General features: G+C 57.5%; 1 protein-coding gene across 1 annotated transcript; it reads left to right on the top strand.

Moving 5' to 3' along the window:
* Nucleotides 1-625: 625 nt before the first annotated feature.
* CANT1 (calcium activated nucleotidase 1) lies at nucleotides 626-17,066 on the top strand. Its single transcript, XM_065909953.1, has 4 exons — nucleotides 626-724; nucleotides 11,392-12,044; nucleotides 13,814-14,017; nucleotides 14,759-17,066. Exons 2-4 carry the CDS (start codon nucleotides 11,414-11,416, stop codon nucleotides 15,127-15,129), a joined length of 1,206 nt encoding a protein of 401 aa, XP_065766025.1. The 5' UTR covers nucleotides 626-724; nucleotides 11,392-11,413; the 3' UTR covers nucleotides 15,130-17,066.

The raw sequence follows: 17,066 nt of genomic DNA, 5'->3' as shown, positions 1-17,066 counted from the left end.
TGAAAGTGTTAGTTGCTCAGTCATGTCCCACTCTTTGCGACCGCACGGACTGTAGCCCGCCGGACTTCTCTGTCCATGGGATTCTCCAGGCAAGAATACTGGAGTGGGTTGCCATGCCCGCCTCCAAGGGATCTTCCCGACCCGGGGATCGGACATGCATCTCCTAGGTCTTGTGCACTGGCAAGCAGGCTCTTCACCACTAGCGCCACCTGGGAAGCCCTAAAGAATGAGTGGGGCGCGGGGGGTAGGGGGAAGAATACTGGAGTGGGTTGCTATTTCCTTCTCCAGGGATCGATACAGGCGAATAGAGTTGCAGAAAGGGGCCCAAGCTTCCCTGCCTCCAGGCGAGGGATTCTACAGACTCAGCTGGAGGAATGATAACTCCTTTCTCAAAGCCTTCATTCCATCCCCCCAACTTCCATTTAGGCCAAAGTTCCAGAATAACTGGCCGAAAAGGGCCTGCGGGTGGAGCACACTACCCTCGGGCCCCCTCCCAGCGAGCGGCTCCTCCCCCTGACCTGCTCGCTGAGCAGCAAAGAAAAACCACAACTCCCAGAAGCCCGCCGTGGGCGTCGGCGCGCAGCCGCAGAGCAGGGGCTGCCGGGAGCGTGTTGCCCGGAGGCGGGGCGAGCGCGCCGGGCGGAAGTTGGCCGCCCGCTGGGTCCCCGGCGCTACCCGCAGCGAGGCCCCGCCGCCCGCGGGCCCCGGAGCCAGACCGCACCGGGTGAGTGACGGCCTGCCGGCGGCTCGCCGGCGCCTGCTGCCCGCTCCGACCCCGCCGCGTCCCTCCTCCGACCCTGCAGGCTCCATCCCCCTTCTCCCTGAACGGCGCCCCCGCCCCTCTTGACTCGCTGACTAGGGTGGGACGCCTCCCTCTCCTCTGACTTGTAAGATTCTCACCTCCTCTGACCTACGGGACACCTCCCCGCTCCGACTTAGGAGATACCTCCCTCGTGTGACTGCAGGACGACCCCCTCTGACCTGGGGGACTCGTCCCACCTTCTGACTGGCGCGGTCCACCACCGCCTCTGACTGCAGGTCTCCTGGCCCCTCGGACTGCGCCGGGACATCATCCCCTCTGAGCCTGGAGGATGCAGCCCCTTCCTGAGGCTTAACTACCCTTGAGGACAACCCTCTCCGCCCGCTGTGATTTCATTACCAGCCCCTCTGACCTCTGCAGGGCTTCTCCTGACCAGTTAGGGAGCCCCTCCCCTCTCTGACTGGCACTTTGTCACACCTGCAGCAGGTCAGCGTCCCCCACCACAGCAGGCCTTCCTCTCCTTCCCGTCTTTCCTTTTGCACCCAGGCTGTCTGCCCTGCCCCCTCTTCCCCCTCCCCTCCCCACCTTCTGGTCAGAATGGGCACCATTCCTAGGACCGGCGCTTTGCCCATCCCTGTGGCTTGTCGTGACCCTTGCCCTCGCGTCCCTAGGCTTGGCAGGCCCCCTTCCGTTTGCCGGACACGTCTTTTTCCCAGGCACCTGAGGGTCCCCCCAGAGACGGGTGCCTCTTAGCACTCCAGCTCTGTTTCCTGTGCCTGCCTCAGGGTATGTGCTTGACAACTTTTCCTACCCAGTTCTGAACAAATTGTAGATGTGGGAGCCCGCATCTGCTGAGGTCGAGTGAATCTTGCTGGCCCTTCTTCTGTCTAAGGACCAAACCTTAACAAAAGCACGGGGTCTCCAGGGGTCCATGAAAAGGAAGCAGGTGCTGCAGCCCTTCAGGAGCCCTAGGGTCTCTGCAGCCTCACCCTCCTCTCCCTTTGAGGAGCTTGATTGAGAAAAATCTTCCTGGGCTGGGCTGTGGGCCTTCCTCCAGCCCCCAGCCTCACCCTACAGTCCTGCCAGTGGAACAGCCCAGCCTGAGCCTGTGGGCTCGGTGGGGCTCCTCCCAGAACAGCCAGCAAGCAGCCTGCCCCTGGGGCACCTCCCTGCCGGCCTCAATGAGCCCTCTATTCGGCCTGAGAGGCACACCAACCAGCCAACCACTCCCTCTGCACTTGGTTGGGGTGTTCTGTCCTGAGAGCGTCTTTGGGAGAGGACTCAGGGGAGAGGCGTTGGTTAGGCGCTGTCACGCGGCCTCTGCAGTGGTCTGGGGCCAGGATTCTCTGTCTTCTCACCTTTTTTCATCCCAGTTAACCTGATCTCCCAAGACACTGTGACGTCACAGGGTGGTGGAGGAAATCCCCTACAGGCAAGTATGCTTTGTGTGGCTGTGTGATCTGATCGTTCCATTCCTTCTGTTAGCTGAGGGTCTGCTTTCTTCCCCCTAAAGATGTTACCCAAATGTAGTTCACCCCTTATTTTCATAGCCCACAGCAGTGATGTGTTTAAGCTGTCGATACTTGAGGGATTTCTTACCTACCAGTCTGAATGCACCCTGCGCGTGTGCCCAGCCTCCCAGAGCCACAGAGGTCGGGAGGCGGGACCCAGGGTGCAGGAGGAGCGGCTGTGTCCGCCCCACTCCCTGAATGTGGCCTTTGAGGTGAGCACTTCGGGCTCCCACACACACGCCCCTTTGATCTGAGTCTCGGGACTTCCCAGCAGCAACGTGGCGGTCCTCGTGACAGCTGTGGAGGGTAGGTGGACACATGCTCTAGTGTGTTCTCCTTCAGAAACAGAGTACCTCAGATCTGGAAATGTGGTCTGGAGTCCTGAAATGGGTCTACACTGTGATAAGTCATTTCTCTATCGTTGAGATGATTGTGGAACGGTACCTAGGACATTGCGGGGGGAAAAGGTAGTGATGTTACTTTTCCCTGCAGTAACACTCTGGACTGTGGAGATTCCTGAAAAGATCTTTTTAATTGCCAACATTAAGGGAATCGAAAACTTTGATATTGATCTTTAATGACCTCTGTGTTGATTTCCCGTTTCACTAGACCAAGATGATCAATTAGAAAAAAATAATCCTGATGATAGAGAAATCTGTTTGGGAAAGTGTTCGATTTTCTCATTTCCTTTGCTTCTTTTTTTTTTCTTTTTATCCTACTTGTTTACCTGTAGTAGGTCCAGTCATTAAGTGGAACTCACAGCTTCAGGTTCTGAAGCAGAGCCCGACTTCCATTCGTGTTCAGCTGGGGGAACAGTCCATGGGGAATGAGGCAGGAGTGGGGCTCCATACAGCAGTGTGCAGATGGGGCCAGACCAGATACAGTTATGGTTACTGATGGGGTGGGGGTGTGGGTGAGGTTGGAGCCCCCACAGAAGGGCCCCAAGGGTTGAGTGGGTGCCAGCGATACCTGCCACTGAGAAAAGTACGGGGCGGAGACGTGCTCCCACAGGTGCACCTCCGCTGCCTGGGAGCAAGCCCTGACTCAGGTGGATCATGGGATGATTATGTCCTCGTATTTGTGGGCTCTCTGGGAAAACAGCCCCAGTGATGTGTGGTTTTGTGTGCGGCACCTCACTTTCAACTGGAAGGATCACTTTTTGCTAAAAATCCTCCAAGTATAGCTTTAATGATACAACTGAAGCACATGCAGCCCTCCCATGATGTCAATAACTACAAACTGAGTGATCCTGACACCCTGTACCCACCCTGGAGACCCAGCCGTGTGCGAACGGCCCTGCCACTTGGGAAAAGCCGGAGGTTCTTTCTGTCTCCCTCTTTGTGGTTGGCAGAATAATGCCCCCCCAAAGATGTCCACATCCTGACCCCCAGAATCTACAGATATATCACGTGGCAAGGGGGTATTAAGGATTCCCTGGTGGCTCAGATGTAAAGAGTGCCTACAGTGCGGGAGACCTGGGTTTGATCTCGCGGTCAGGAAGATCCCCTGGAGAAGGAGATGGCAACCCACTCCAGTATTCTTGCCTGGAAAATCCCACGGATGGAGGAGCCTGGCGGGCTGCAGTCCATGGGGTTGCAAAGAGTCAGACACGACTGAGCTACTTTACTTTCACAAGGGGATATTAAGGTAGCAGATGGAATTAAGATTGTTAACCCACGACCTTAAAATAGGGAAACCATTCTGGGTTATCAAGCAATCACAGAGTCTTTAAACACAGAAGAGGGAGAGAGAACTTCAGAGGGAAGTGACGGCAGAAAGGCAGAGCGAGACAGCGTTTTTGCTGGCTTTGAAGGTGGAGGAAGGGGCTGCAAGCCAAGAAACGTGGGCAGCCTTGAGAAACTGGGAAAGGCCAGCTCCTCGGGAAGGGACTCAGCCCTTGATTTTAGCCCAGTGAGACCCATGTCAGACTTCCGTCCTCTGAGACCGTAAAGCGACTTTGTGGTGTGTAAGCTGCCGAGTCTGCGGTAATTTGTTAATAGCAGCAACAGAAAACAAACACTCCTCTTGGGTAGTGACCTTAAAGCAAGCCAGAGGGCTGAAAAATAGGTTACCTCGAGCTGTATGTAACCGGATTCAGCACACAGTTGTGAATGCCTGTATACAAAGTAAGAGGAGTTGGGGAAGGTGCAGACTCAGGCAGGGCCCAGAGTTTCAGCCCTGACCTCAGTATTCATTGGAAGGACTGGTGTTGAAGCTGAACCTCCAATACTTTGGCCACCTGATGCGAAGAGCTGACTCATTTGAAAAGACCCTGATGCTGGGAAAGATTGAAGGCAGGAGAAGGGGACAACAGAGGGTGAGGTGGTTGGATGGCATCACCGACTCAATGGACATGAGTTTGAGTAAACTCCAGGAGCTGGTGATGGACAGGGAGGCCTGGCGTGCTGCAGTCCAAGGAGTCGCAAAGAGTCATGACTGAGCAACTGAACTGAAAAGGACATACTGGACTGCTGTGGACCTTTCCCTTCCTTCTTGGTTTCTTTCCACTGTCCACCCTGTCCACATTCGAAATGGCCTAAAATAGTACAAAGTAATAAGCCTTGGCAAGCCCAAAACAGAAGAATGCCTTGAATCAGGTCATATTTTCCAGAAGCTGAGACCCACCGTCTGCGTTCTTTGGGATGCTGTCCTGCTGTGACTGTGAAGCCTTTGGCGTCTAGTGATGTCAATGGGATGAGCTCTTGACTTTCTAACCAGGAAGCGCCCTTTGGCAGTGAGCGGAGCCGGAACTCGGAGGCCAGCCTGCTGTGTGGACAGGGCTCTCTAGGAGCGAGGCGGGGCCAGGAAGGCAGTTGCTCCCCAGGGAGGACAGTGGCTGCCCCCAGGGCGGCAGGCAGCAGGGAGGGGCCTGCTTATCGCCACACTGTGCTTCCTGCCTCCCGAGATCCTGAAGGGGGCTGGGGGGCGGGTAGCCTTGGCAGCTGTCGTTGAACCTGTTTGCCCTGCCACCTGTCACACCCCTGTCCTGAAGGAATCTGCTGAAAAAGGCTCCTGGCGGTGTTGGGTGTCACCACCCACTTTCGTCTAAGCCTTGGTAGAGTCTGGTGATGAAAGGCCCGTGGAAGTAGGGGTATCAGAGCCTGTCCTCCTCCTTGACCATAACCAGACCCCGGAGGGGTTGCTGCTCCTGGGGTGGGGAGGCAGCGTCCCCCTGGGTGTACAGCAAGAGGTTGATGCCGCCTCCTTTGGATCTGGAGTCCATTGGCCAGTGGATAGTCACCAGCACCACACCTGGCTGTTTCTGGCCTGTCTTCTAAGGAAGTGCTGGTTCAACAGAAAGCAGAAAAGCATGAGTGTCAACGAGCCATTCTTGACACCCGCCCCAAAGAGAGGGGACCCAGAAGGAAATTAGGACTCGAAACTCCTGGGTGGTTGTTGCCTCTTGACACCCGGGGACATCTTTCCAGAAGTGTTGCAGTGGGACTGGCACAGGAGCAAGGAAGCCAGGGGGGGTGTGGTCCCCTGGGGTTTCTGAACAGGAGCAAATGTAGGCATGTCCCCTCAACAGGTGAGCCTGGCCGGCCAAAGAGCTTGTGACTTTGACTGCAGCAACTTGATTCCAATTTCCTGGTTATATAAAATCAGCCTGGGACCTCACTTGTGGTCCAGTGACTAAGGCTACGCGCTCCCAATGCAGGGGGCTCGGAGTCAATCCCTGATCCGGGAGCTAGCTCCCACGTGCTGCAACTAAGACCCAGTGCAGGCAAATAAATAAAAATAATTTTTTTAAAAAATCGACCCATTACGATAGCAGGTAAAGAATCCACCTACAGTGCAGGAGAGGAGATGTGGGTTTGATTCCTGGGTCAGGAAGATCCCCCAGAGAAGGAAATGGCAACCCATTCCAGTATTCTTGCCTGGAGAATCCCATGGACAGAGGAACCTGGAGGGCTACAGTCCTTGAGGCCTTAAAGAGTCAGACACGACTGAGTGACTGAGCGTGAGCTTCACGTGGTGGAGTTGACAGATGTCATAGTAGGAGCAGACGTTTAACTTGCCTGGTGTTAGGAGGTGTGTGGGCAGGGGGCAAGCCCTTCTGGGAGTGGCTTTGTCTCTTCCACCTCTCACCTGCACTGGCTTGTCTCTTGGTTTTCGTGGATGGCAGGGTTTTGTTTTTGTTCTGTTTTTTGTTTTTGCTTTTAATGAAAATGCGAGCTCTCTCTTGGAGCCAGACCTCCAGCAACAAGAGACTTCAGGCAGCTCCCCATCAGTTTTAGATGATAAGCCGGCGGGTCATGGCATGGCATGAAAACGAATCTGATCGGAAACTTTCTTTTTCTACAAAATAAAAATAATCCCTCGGGATGCCAAAGGAGGGATGGCCACCAAGGTTGGGCTTTGATCCACTGGTGAAGCTGCAGGGGTTTTCTGGAAGGCAGCCCGAGTTCTCCGGTCACCGAAAGCAATCGAATGAGTATTTATTTAACAAAACGTGATCCGAGCCCAGGCCTCCTTTGGTCTTGGGAGCCAACCTGACTGAGCAGAACCCCTGGGCTCCTGGGGCTCAGACAGTGGGGAGGCTGAGACCAGGTTGCACCTGGAGAAATGGCAGAGCCCCGGCCCTGCAGGTGGCATCAGGTGCGTTGGTTTCTAGGCCTGGCCTCACACATGTTACCACAAACTTCTTGGCTGAAAACAGCACATGTGCCCTCAATATTCCGGAGGCCAGAAGCCAGGTGTCATTTCACTGGGCTGAAATGGTGTGGGCAGGGCCACGCTCCTGCCAAAGGCACCAGGGGACAGTTCGTCCTCGCCTCTTCCAGCTCCTCGGGGTCCCGTGCATTTCTCGGCCGTGGTCACGTGGTCTTCTCCTCAGCCATCACATCCCCTGCCGCCTCCCTCCTGTGAGGATACGATCACACTTAGGGCGCACCTGGGTAATCTCGCCATTGCAAGGCCCTTGACTTGCTCTCATCTGCACAGTCCCTGTTGCCATAGAAGGGGACAGTCCCAGGTCCTGGGATCCGGCCAGGCTGCCTTTGGGACCAATGTCAGCCCCTCACAGGAGGGAGGCTTACTGGAGGGGGGCACGTCACATAGACGCAGGGCAGGAGGGGGACGGGACAGCTAGGAACTGCTAGGTGGGTCCATGTGGCCCGCTGGAGAAAGCATCCTGTGCAAGTGTTTGGCACACAGATCAAGGGATCACAGACAACTCGGTGCTGAGTGTGGGAGCGTTTGCGAGGATGCGAGGCTTTGCCTGCAGGCTGAGGAGCTTGTCCTTTGGCAGGGGCTGGTAAAGATTCACTTTTCAGGAAAGTCTCTGTCAGCTGTGTGGTGGATGGATTGGGAGGGTCTGTTTCTCTCGGGGAGCAGAGCGTGGGTATTCTCAGCTTTGCGGGCCGTCCAGTGCCTGCCTCTGGCCGTGCCCGGCGCTCACAGGAGTGGGCCGACCCCTGCACCAGCTTCGCCCGCAGAGCTGGGCCCCCCAGGCCCGAGTACAGGCGCTCGTAATGTGAGGAGGGAAGCGCTGGACGGCAGCGGGTGGTCAGGGTCAAGTCCCACAGCGTCTGACCCGGCGGCTGCGACCCTGGGTCACGTGCACAGTTTACTCGTGGGGAGATGGAGACCTGGAGGAGCGAGGTCACTTGTTTGAGGTCACGTGGCTGGTAACGGGCAGAGCTCAGGTTGGCCCCAGAGGTCTGGGTCATCAGGAGGCCACGGTGAGACAAGAGCAGAGCAGAGGCTGGGTCGGGGCAGGGGTAGGGGAGGCAGTGCAGAATCGGGAGCTGGGGTGCAGACAGGTGAGGGGGCCTGGCACCTGCCAGGATGTGAGGGTATGAGCGATTTGGCTGCTGCCCAGGCTGGCGCCTGAGGGCTGGGAGTACCCCCGGCCAGCAGTGCCTTCCTGCCGGGAACCTGCTGCAGGCGCGGGAGGCTCAGCAGCTGGGCTCCTGGCCTGGATTCCAGGGAGACATTTGGGCTGAGAGGGTGTGGATTCAGAAGGAGAAGCGGTGGGTGGCGAGGAAGGAGCCCGCCTTGGGGGCCGAGAAGAGAGACAGGGAGGAGGACCGCAAGCAGGTCACCACTGGCGTCCCCGTTGCTGCTGGCAGGACTCCCTGTGGGCTGGGGTCTCAGGCTGGGCCCCAGGAGCAGGCCTGTCTGTGGCTGGGGCGTCTCTGGGGCCAGGGGTGGACCCTAGCTAGGACGGGAGAGTGAGCGCTTCTCCAGGATGGGGAGGGTGGGCTCTGCATTCATTCATAGAGGCACGGTGTCACCCTTTCACGTACTGCACGCTACTAGTGTATCTGAGGGTGTACCCCGGAGCTGGAACAGTGACTCGGATGGGAGATTTGGACAAGTACAGACTGAGAAGGAGCCAGTAGAGCAGGCGTGGCTGACCTGACCCCGAGCAAGCAGGAGGTCTTCCGCCGGACCGGGGCTGGGGGGCTGGGCGGACTCCACTGGGCCCTAGCTGCTGGTGGCGTCCTCAGAGTCTGCTGGGAGCGAGTGAGGGGGGGACACCGGGACAGCGACCCAGGGATGAAGAGTCCACCAGGGGCCGTGAAGACACACATCACCATGGAGACACGACTACGCTGGCAGACACTCTGCCCACTGCATCCGCAGCCCTGTGACAACAGGCAGCTCGACCGGCCGGCCAGCTCCAGGGCCGGGGGTTTGCGTGTACCTAAGGTGGGGCCCAGGGGCAAGGAGCCTCAGCTGCTCAAGAAGTGGGTGTCCTTCTCATTCCTTTGGCGCGATATGGTGTGGGGTAGAGGGTGGGCAGGGAGGCCCTTCTGAGGAGTGCGAGCAAGACCGTCAGGAGCCAGGGCAGGACAGCGAGCCCTGTCGGGGACGCGGGGTAGAAGGGTGGTCGGTCGGCAGGCGGAGGAGCCGGCTCGACGGGGACCAGTTGGAGTTGGCAGGGGTTGTGTAATTAGCGAGGGTTTGCTCCCAGCAGGGAACGACATGGCCAGAGGGACTGGCTTGAATGGCAGGTGTTGGTGGCCACGGACACCGGGGGGTGGCAGCAGGAGGGCACCTGCGTGGTTCCCGTGAGAAGGGGCCGTGGGAGCTGATGGAGAGGAGGCAGGCGGCCGGGTCGCTGGGGCTGACGGAGCAGACGCTGCAGACGGAGGGGATCGGGGCCACACCTGGGCTTTTCAAGGTGGCAGTGGCTCGTAAGCTTCGGTTGAAGTGTATTCACAGAGAAGGTTTTGTCTCCCAGGGTTTCGACAGAAGTTTTGACCAGGGCAGCTGCAATGATGGCCATCCGCCATCGCTGCCTCGATTCCTGGGGGAAGAATTGCAGGCGAGTGTGTGTCAGAAATCCAGGCAGAATTTTGACCAGGAGGGGAGATGCAGGAACGGAGAGCTCAGTGCCAGCAGTAGGCTGGATGTGGACAGTGGGCAGCTTTGGCCTGGCCATGCTTTTGAAGCCGTGTTTGGCGAGACCAGAGGAGGGGCCAGGACTCCTACTTACCCGGTGAGGTCCCCAGCGACCGGCTCGCGTCTCTGTGGCAAATTGGGGGACTGCTTCCTGGAGGCAGAGGGAGCCCTCTCCCAGGAGGGGAGTCGGGGGCTCATGCCCAGGGCAGGAGAAGAGGACTCTGTGGCCATTCCGCAGGGCCCCGCATGTCTTACCTGCTCCTTAGAAGTCCCTTTTCTGTACTTGACCCTGTGGCCAGAACCTAAGAATCTGTCCAATAAACAAGGGGATGAGAGGCCTGTTTCCCGTGTGGGCCTGTTGCCTTGATTTTCCGTCTCAGAAGCCAGACCACATGGTCTGCATTGTGGGGGGGTGGTTCACAGAAGTGCCAAGGCCCCGTGTGAGTCCCCACGCCCCTCCACCTGGGGAGCGAGGAGCATCTACACACAGGGTCAACCGTTAGTTGTTTTGGGGCCAAGGCAGATATCCTCCGTGACCCAAGGGACGTTTCTCAGGCTGAGACATGCCAAGTTACAGCTGAAGGTCAAGACTGAGAGCGGTCTTGTGTTCTCCGGGCCGGTGTTCTGCTGCTTCTGCCCCTGGTGCTGCCGTGATCTGTGCTGGGGACAAGAGCCACTGTTCCTGGCCGCCACCACCAGCCCCGGAGCTCGGCCTCCAGCTGCACCCGGGGACCAGGCCAGGCTGAGCCACGCTGTCCTTGGAGCTGATGGGCTGACAGGCGGGGCTCCAGGGATGAGGATGTGTCAGCCTCTGGACCCTCAGCCTTTTGCATTACAGAAAGGCTCCAGGGGATGGATGTTGCCAAAACCTGCACTGTTTCTGTCTGGCTTGATTGTGTTCCATGCTTGATTTGAATGGGTTTCCCCGATGGCTCAGAGTGTAAAGGATCCCTCTGCAATTCAGGAGACACAGGAGGTTCAGGTTCAATCCCTGGGTCGAGAATATCACCTGGAGGAGGAAAGGGTGTCCCACTCCAGTATTCTTGCCTGAAAAGTCCCATGGACAGAGGAGCCCGACAGGCTCCACGGGGTCACAGAAAGTCAGACATGACTGAGCAGCTAAGCACAGCACATTTCTGTTAGGCTGACTGTGTTTCATGCTTTATTTGAATATCACAGGAACGTAACCTAGGAGGAAGTTAAAACTCCCTCACTGAGCATGCGTCTGTTCTGTGCACTGTTCCAGTAGCTGGGGGCACAAATTAATAAACCGTAACATGAGGTCCGGTGGGGACAGGTGCCAAGGAAGGGGCTGGAGGCCGCCACTGGGAGCAGAGCCATCAGAGAGGGCTTCCTGGCTTAGGTGACCTTTGCTTAAAGTGTGGACCTGTGCTGTCTCTGATGGTTTGTCCTGCCCAACGCCCTCCCCCCACAGCTCCTCCCCACCTCCCGCCTGCCACGTGCCCGCTTTCCCAAGATTGCAAGCACCAGCTTACACAGAGCTTTCTCTCACGGAGCTTTCTGTCTTGCCAGCTGGGACAGAGGACATGGAATGATTTTGCTTTGGAAAGACTTTTCTTCCTGCTGAATAAGAGTAAACAAAGATACTGCTAGAGTCAGGGTTTACTTAAGCCAAGGGAGCAGTCATGGCAGAGTCGTGGCCACGCCGGTCACCCTGGACGAGGCCACCTTGGGCCATGCGCCCGCTCGTACGTGGAGCGCTGTGCCCAGCAGGTCGTGACCGCTCTCCTCTGCCCTGCGCTGCAGGTCCCGCCCGCCCTTCAGTCTGATGCCCGTCCAGCTCTCCAGCCCCCCGGAATGGAATGAGTCTATGCACTCTCTCCGGATCAGCGTGGGGGGCCTTCCCGTGCTGGCGTCCATGACCAAGGCTGCGGACCCCCGCTTCCGCCCCCGCTGGAGGGTGATCCTGCCGTCCTTCGTGGGCGCCGCTGTCCTCTGGCTGCTCTACGCCCACCGCCCTCCTCCTGGCCGGCCCCCTCTGCCCAATGCCCACAACTGGAGGCTCGGCCAACTGCCTGCCGCCCGGTACAATGACACCTACCCGCTGTCTGTCCCCCAGAGGACGCCGGGCGGGACGCGATACCGGATCGCTGTTATCGCCGACCTGGACACAAAGTCCAGGGCCCCGGAGGAGAACACCTGGGTCAGTTACCTGAAGAAGGGTCACCTGACCCTGTCGGACAGCGGGGACCGGGTGGCCGTGGAGTGGGACCAAGGCCATGAGGTCTTGGAGTCCCACCTGGCGGAAAAGGGGCGGGGCATGGAGCTGTCGGATCTGATCGTCTTCAACGGGAAGCTCTACTCCGTGGACGACCGGACAGGCGTGGTCTACCAGATCGACGGCTCCAGGGCCGTGCCCTGGGTCATCCTGTCTGACGGCGACGGCACCGTGGGGAAAGGTAGGTCGGCCGTCTGTCCCCGGGCTCGCTGCGGTGCTGGAGGACAGGCCAGCCAGCTGGTTCTCAACCTGTGCACAGTGAAGCAGTCACAGGTCCAGAGGGAGGGGACGTCGGGGAGATCTTGTCTCCCCCACCTCTGCCCTGCGGCCCCCACAGCCTGAGCAGAGTCCTGGAGACCTCCTGGACTCTGCCGCGTCCAGGAGTGTGAGCTGCTGCTGGGGGCTGGCGGGGAAGCAGGGTCTCTCCCAGAGGAGCGCTGGGCCCTGACCTGGGAAACAGCCCCTTTCTGCGTCCTCAACCGTATCAGTGTCTGGAGTGCATGCTGGGACTGCGCCCTCCACGTGCCTCAGCTTTAAAGCCGGGGCATCAGGTTTGCTCTTTCTGAACTGAGACTTTGTTGAAAAGCAGACTGCTCCTTTCTGAAAACCCAGCAGGGGGAGGGTCTGAGTGTGAGCAGCTGTGCCCCCAACCCCGACCAGGAGTGGAATCCGACCTCTGGCATCGGCTGTGCCCCACGCCAGCAGGCGGGTAGCAGAGCTGTGGGAGGGAGCCTGCGTGCCCAGACCTTCATGTGGGGCAGTGGGAGAGTTGACAGCAGCTTCCATGCGTGTGGCTGGATCTGCACCTGCTGGAAAGCCAGGCTCCACTGAGGCACCTGGGGTCGAAGGAGGAATCACATTAACTCACTGGGTCCTGGGCTGGCTGCCAGGCCCCCCTTCCCTCAAAGTGATAAAAATCTGTCCCGACTTTGCCCGCGGCTGGGCAGGTTGGCAGGACTCTGTCTCAGCCACCGTTCTATTGAAAACTTCGGTTGCCCGCTTTCTGCCTCAGGCCGGCCGCGCGTGTCCGGCACCATCCAGCAGTTCTGCTTGCCCCTTGGATCTGGAGGATAGCAGGATAGAGGGAGCTCGGGGTTGCCTGGTGGTCGGTCACCCGGAGGGAACCACAGGAAGTCAGTGGGTCCCCCAGAGCCACCTGCAGAGAAGCATCCCGGGGCGAGGGTTGTGGCCACAGCTCCTTGGGCCAGCCGGAAGTTTGCAAAACATTTGGGAACAAGCACAGATTAGAACATGGTGTAGGAACAGGTGAGAATACGCTACAACAAAGTGCCCACACAGCCTTCAAAACTAGGCTCATGGTAAGTAGATCCATCTAAGATAATAAACACACTGATTGGCGTGGCTATTGTGAGCATCTGTGCTGAGCCCCACTCAGCTCTAGCCGCTGGTACATAAATCCCTCGGGGGTGTGACTGTGATCTGCACTTTCTGCACTTTCCCAGGGTCGGGCGTAGTCTGAGGTGGGGCTGACACGACAGCTGGAGAAATGGGGAGGTTAGGGTCTGCAGACGCTGAGTGGAGGGCCACTTTTCTGGCCGGGGGGAGGACTAGGCCGCTCCACTGGCGGGTTCACATGAGTTACATGGGGGTTCCAGCAGGGTTCCTGGGGTGAGTTTGGAGGAAGATGCTAGATGGCAGGGAGAGAGGAGACAGAAGGCAGAGGTGGTGCCCGTCTGCCCCACGTGAATGCCATGGTGTCTGCTCTGAGGAGAGGGGACCAACCGCCCACCCTCGGGTGGAGCTGCAAGCCAGCTGGTCCATCCCCTGTTCTCTTGTCAACGCCCCAAGTTGAGTCCAACATGAGTGACCTCTGCCACCTAAAGCTGCCGGGCCCAAAGGGCTCTCTGCTCTGGCCTGACTGGGCCCATGGGCCAGGCCAGCAGAGGGCTGGCCCTTGCCTCAGCCCCGCCCCTGTCTCCCTGTCCCCAGGCTTCAAAGCCGAGTGGCTGGCCGTGAAGGACGAGCATCTGTATGTGGGCGGCCTGGGCAAGGAGTGGACCACCGCCACGGGGGAGGTGCTGAATGAGAACCCGGAGTGGGTGAAAGTGGTGGGCTGCAGAGGCAGCGTGGACCACGAGAACTGGGTGTCCAGCTACAACGCCCTGCGGGCCGCTGCTGGGATCCGGCCGCCAGGTGAGAGCCAGGCCCACGGATGGGCACCGCGAGTTTGCCTGTTAGACCATTCGACTGTCTCTGACGGTTGCTCCCACCAGGCCTCTAAGTTCCGGGGCCAGTGAGCCATTTTTGCTTTCACCCAGGCTCACTCGGCAGGCTCAGACAGTAGCCCCGTCCGCGGTGTCCTCCTGGGGGCCGCCCCGAGGCCGGGCCTCGCCCGTGACCTGGTGGTGGGAGCAGGTACAAACTTTGCTTCTTTGCCCTCATTTCTGGAAGTTATGGTTTGTGATAGGGAGGGGCGGTACTTGGAGCGGGCTTGGACACGTGGCTGAGGTCACAGCTTCACCTCCTGACAGGCGGACTTCCCATCCTTTTCGGCTTGCAAGGCAGCCTCTCCTACCCGCCCTGATCCGCCTTCTCAGATCAGACCTGGTGTTACTTGTGCCACTTCCAGAAGCTCTCTCTGTGCCCTGAGAGGAGCACCAAGGAGGTGAAATACAGACAGACCTTGTGGCCATGGCTACTCGGCAGTGCTGGGGGAGCCGGCGAGGGAGGGCGGCCAGAGAGGCGATCCAGCAGAGGCTCGTGCGGCCCCGTGGGCTCTATCCTGCTGGGTTCAGCCACTCTGGACAGATAGACAGCTAAAGAAAAGACGGGTAGCAGGGTGCTCAGGCTCCGGGCCCCTCGCGGGTCTGCATGCGGGGCAAGGCCGCCCTGGGCCCGGGTCAGGCGGGCTGTGACCGGGCTGTGTGTCCCCAGGCTACCTCATCCACGAGTCCGCCTGCTGGAGCGACACACTGCAGCGCTGGTTCTTCCTGCCGCGCCGCGCCAGCCACGAGCGCTACAGCGAGAAGGACGACGAGCGTCGGGGCACCAACCTGCTGCTGAGCGCCGCCCAGGACTTTGGGGACATCACCGTCCGGCACGTGGGAGCGGTGGTCCCCACCCACGGCTTCTCCTCCTTCAAGTTCATCCCCAACACCGACGACCAGATCATCGTGGCCCTCAAGTCCGAGGAAGACGGCGGCCAGATCGCCACCTACATCATGGCCTTCACGCTGGACGGACGCTTCCTCCTGCCCGAGACCAAGATCGGGAGTGTGAAGTACGAGGGCATAGAGTTCATTTGAACTGAGAAAAGTCAAGATGACGAGCAAGGCCGAGGGGTGGACAGTTTTAAGCTACGTCAGGACTCAAGTTTTATAAAAACCCAAGGACTGCACTTTCATGTGATTAGTTTATCTTTTTATCTTTTTTTATCTTTTTTTTTTTTTTTTTTTTAACTCTTGAGGTGTGTGCCTGGTTTAGAAATTTCCAGAATTGGGAGCTCAGTCCCAGCCTGAGATGTGGCTTTCTCAGAGGGGAACGGAAGTGGCCGGGTGGTGGGTTATCCCAGAACTACAGGCTGGACATTTCCCTGCGCTGCCGCCTGGTGGTTGAAGCTAGTCATTGCAGGCATCTTGATTCGGCCCTTTCTTCCATCTGACCCCCTTTTCTTTTCTCTCCATTTCTTCTTCTGTTCAATAAATATTTCTTGAGCTCCTACTGTGTGTCCAGCACTGTGCCCTCTCTGGGAACCCAGCAGTGAGTCTGAAGTGGGGCTGACAACTTGGTACTCCTTGGCCACCCTTCATCTCTTCCTTGTGAACCTCAGGCATTAAATTCACCCCTCCAGGCCCCTGGAAAAGAACCTGTTTACACTGCAGGGCCTCACAGGGCCGTGAGAGCAAGGGCAGGCCTCCGGGAGCACGTCCACTCAGTGTTCAAAAACACGTCTGCTCAAAGTGCCGCAAGAGGGGACACAGGCCCACCCTCTGCCCCCGCATCAAACTTCTCCATTCAAGGGACTGGCCCTGTATTCTGTCTGCAGGGAAATTCTGTGCCTGTGTAGCACTTTGAAGTTTTAATTATTAGCTTATATATTAATTAGTTTCCTTTCTTATAAAATGGAATCGGCAAATCTTATCAAGAGCAAAGTCCTGTACTTAAGAAATTCATTCCCAGCAGTGAAGAAAATGGTAATTAAGAAGTTACAGTTGGTAAGGCAAGTTTTCAAGCATTTCTAAGTCCTTGGCCAAAGGATACAGTGATAAGGATACAATACCTTTTTCTAGCAATTATCAGAAATTGCCATTCCTTGAAAGACTTCCATGAATGACTTGAATGTGTAATTCCTGAGTCAAGAGGGGCCCTAGGTTCTGGCAAGCCTGCACCCGGCCCCCAACGCTGGGGCTCCCTTACCCTGGAGTTTGTGGACAAGGCCTGCCTGGTCCAGCAGTTTCTGCCCTGGCCTTTTATTTCTCCACTTCCCTGTGGGAGTTCTGCAGCCTTTTCTTTCTAGAAACTTTGGCATGCCTTAGTCCCTGTGGTCTCTTCTCCATACCCCAGGGTAAGGGTGGAGAGTTTGGGACACAGGTCAGCCAGAACCGCAGCCTAGAAGGGCCATCACCGTCAGCCCAAGGTGCCCCTCGCCCAGAAGCTACCTCACCTCTCAGGAGAATCTAGGGTTTGCGATGGCCGCGAAGCGCCGTGTTTTAGGCTCTGGCTGTTGCCTTGTGAACCCCCGTCTCATAGACTTTTCCCACTTTGGAATTTTAATACGAATGCTTGGAGGGGACCCAGGAAGGATCCCTCATTCCTGCGCTGGTTGTTTCTTCCACTATAAAACGAATAGCAGAAGAACAGAAAACAGGGTTTTGAACAGACATGTCTCTCTAGAACTCGGCTCCCGCTGTACACAGTCTGAAGGCCCAAGTCTTTTCTGACTTCGCTTACCTGGGCTCCCTGACCCACCTCCTTGATAAATATCCACGACATTCAGGGCTGTGTGATATTAAAAATACCAGAGATGAAATTAGGAAGGTTGGAGGACTAGGGATAGTCACTGGGTTGAGATCTAAGACCCAGGTGCCCAGGAGCTCGATTTTCACAGAGTCAGTGATTTTCAAGTATTTTAAAGCTAGACTTTACCCCCACCCCAACCCCATTCGCTGCTGTAAGCATAATGATTGTGTTCCTTCCTACTGGAGCCATTGTTTTGTAAACAATAAAGTGAATTCTCTTTGTC

Source organism: Muntiacus reevesi, chromosome 18 (assembly GCF_963930625.1).
Source record: "Muntiacus reevesi chromosome 18, mMunRee1.1, whole genome shotgun sequence".
NCBI classification, from domain to species: Eukaryota; Metazoa; Chordata; class Mammalia; order Artiodactyla; family Cervidae; genus Muntiacus; species Muntiacus reevesi.
Note: the sequence above shows the minus strand (reverse complement) of the source record. Positions and strands in the feature narration are given on the sequence as shown.

Bases quoted from the DNA above. Each gene is read 5' to 3' on its own strand.
- CANT1 (XM_065909953.1), top strand. From the start codon at position 11,414: ATGCCCGTCCAGCTCTCCAGCCCCCCGGAATGGAATGAGTCTATGCAC. The intron at 12,045-13,813 runs GTAGGTCGGCCG...CCCTGTCCCCAG, and splicing joins CGACGGCACCGTGGGGAAAG to GCTTCAAAGCCGAGTGGCTG. The intron at 14,018-14,758 runs GTGAGAGCCAGG...GTGTGTCCCCAG, and splicing joins TGCTGGGATCCGGCCGCCAG to GCTACCTCATCCACGAGTCC.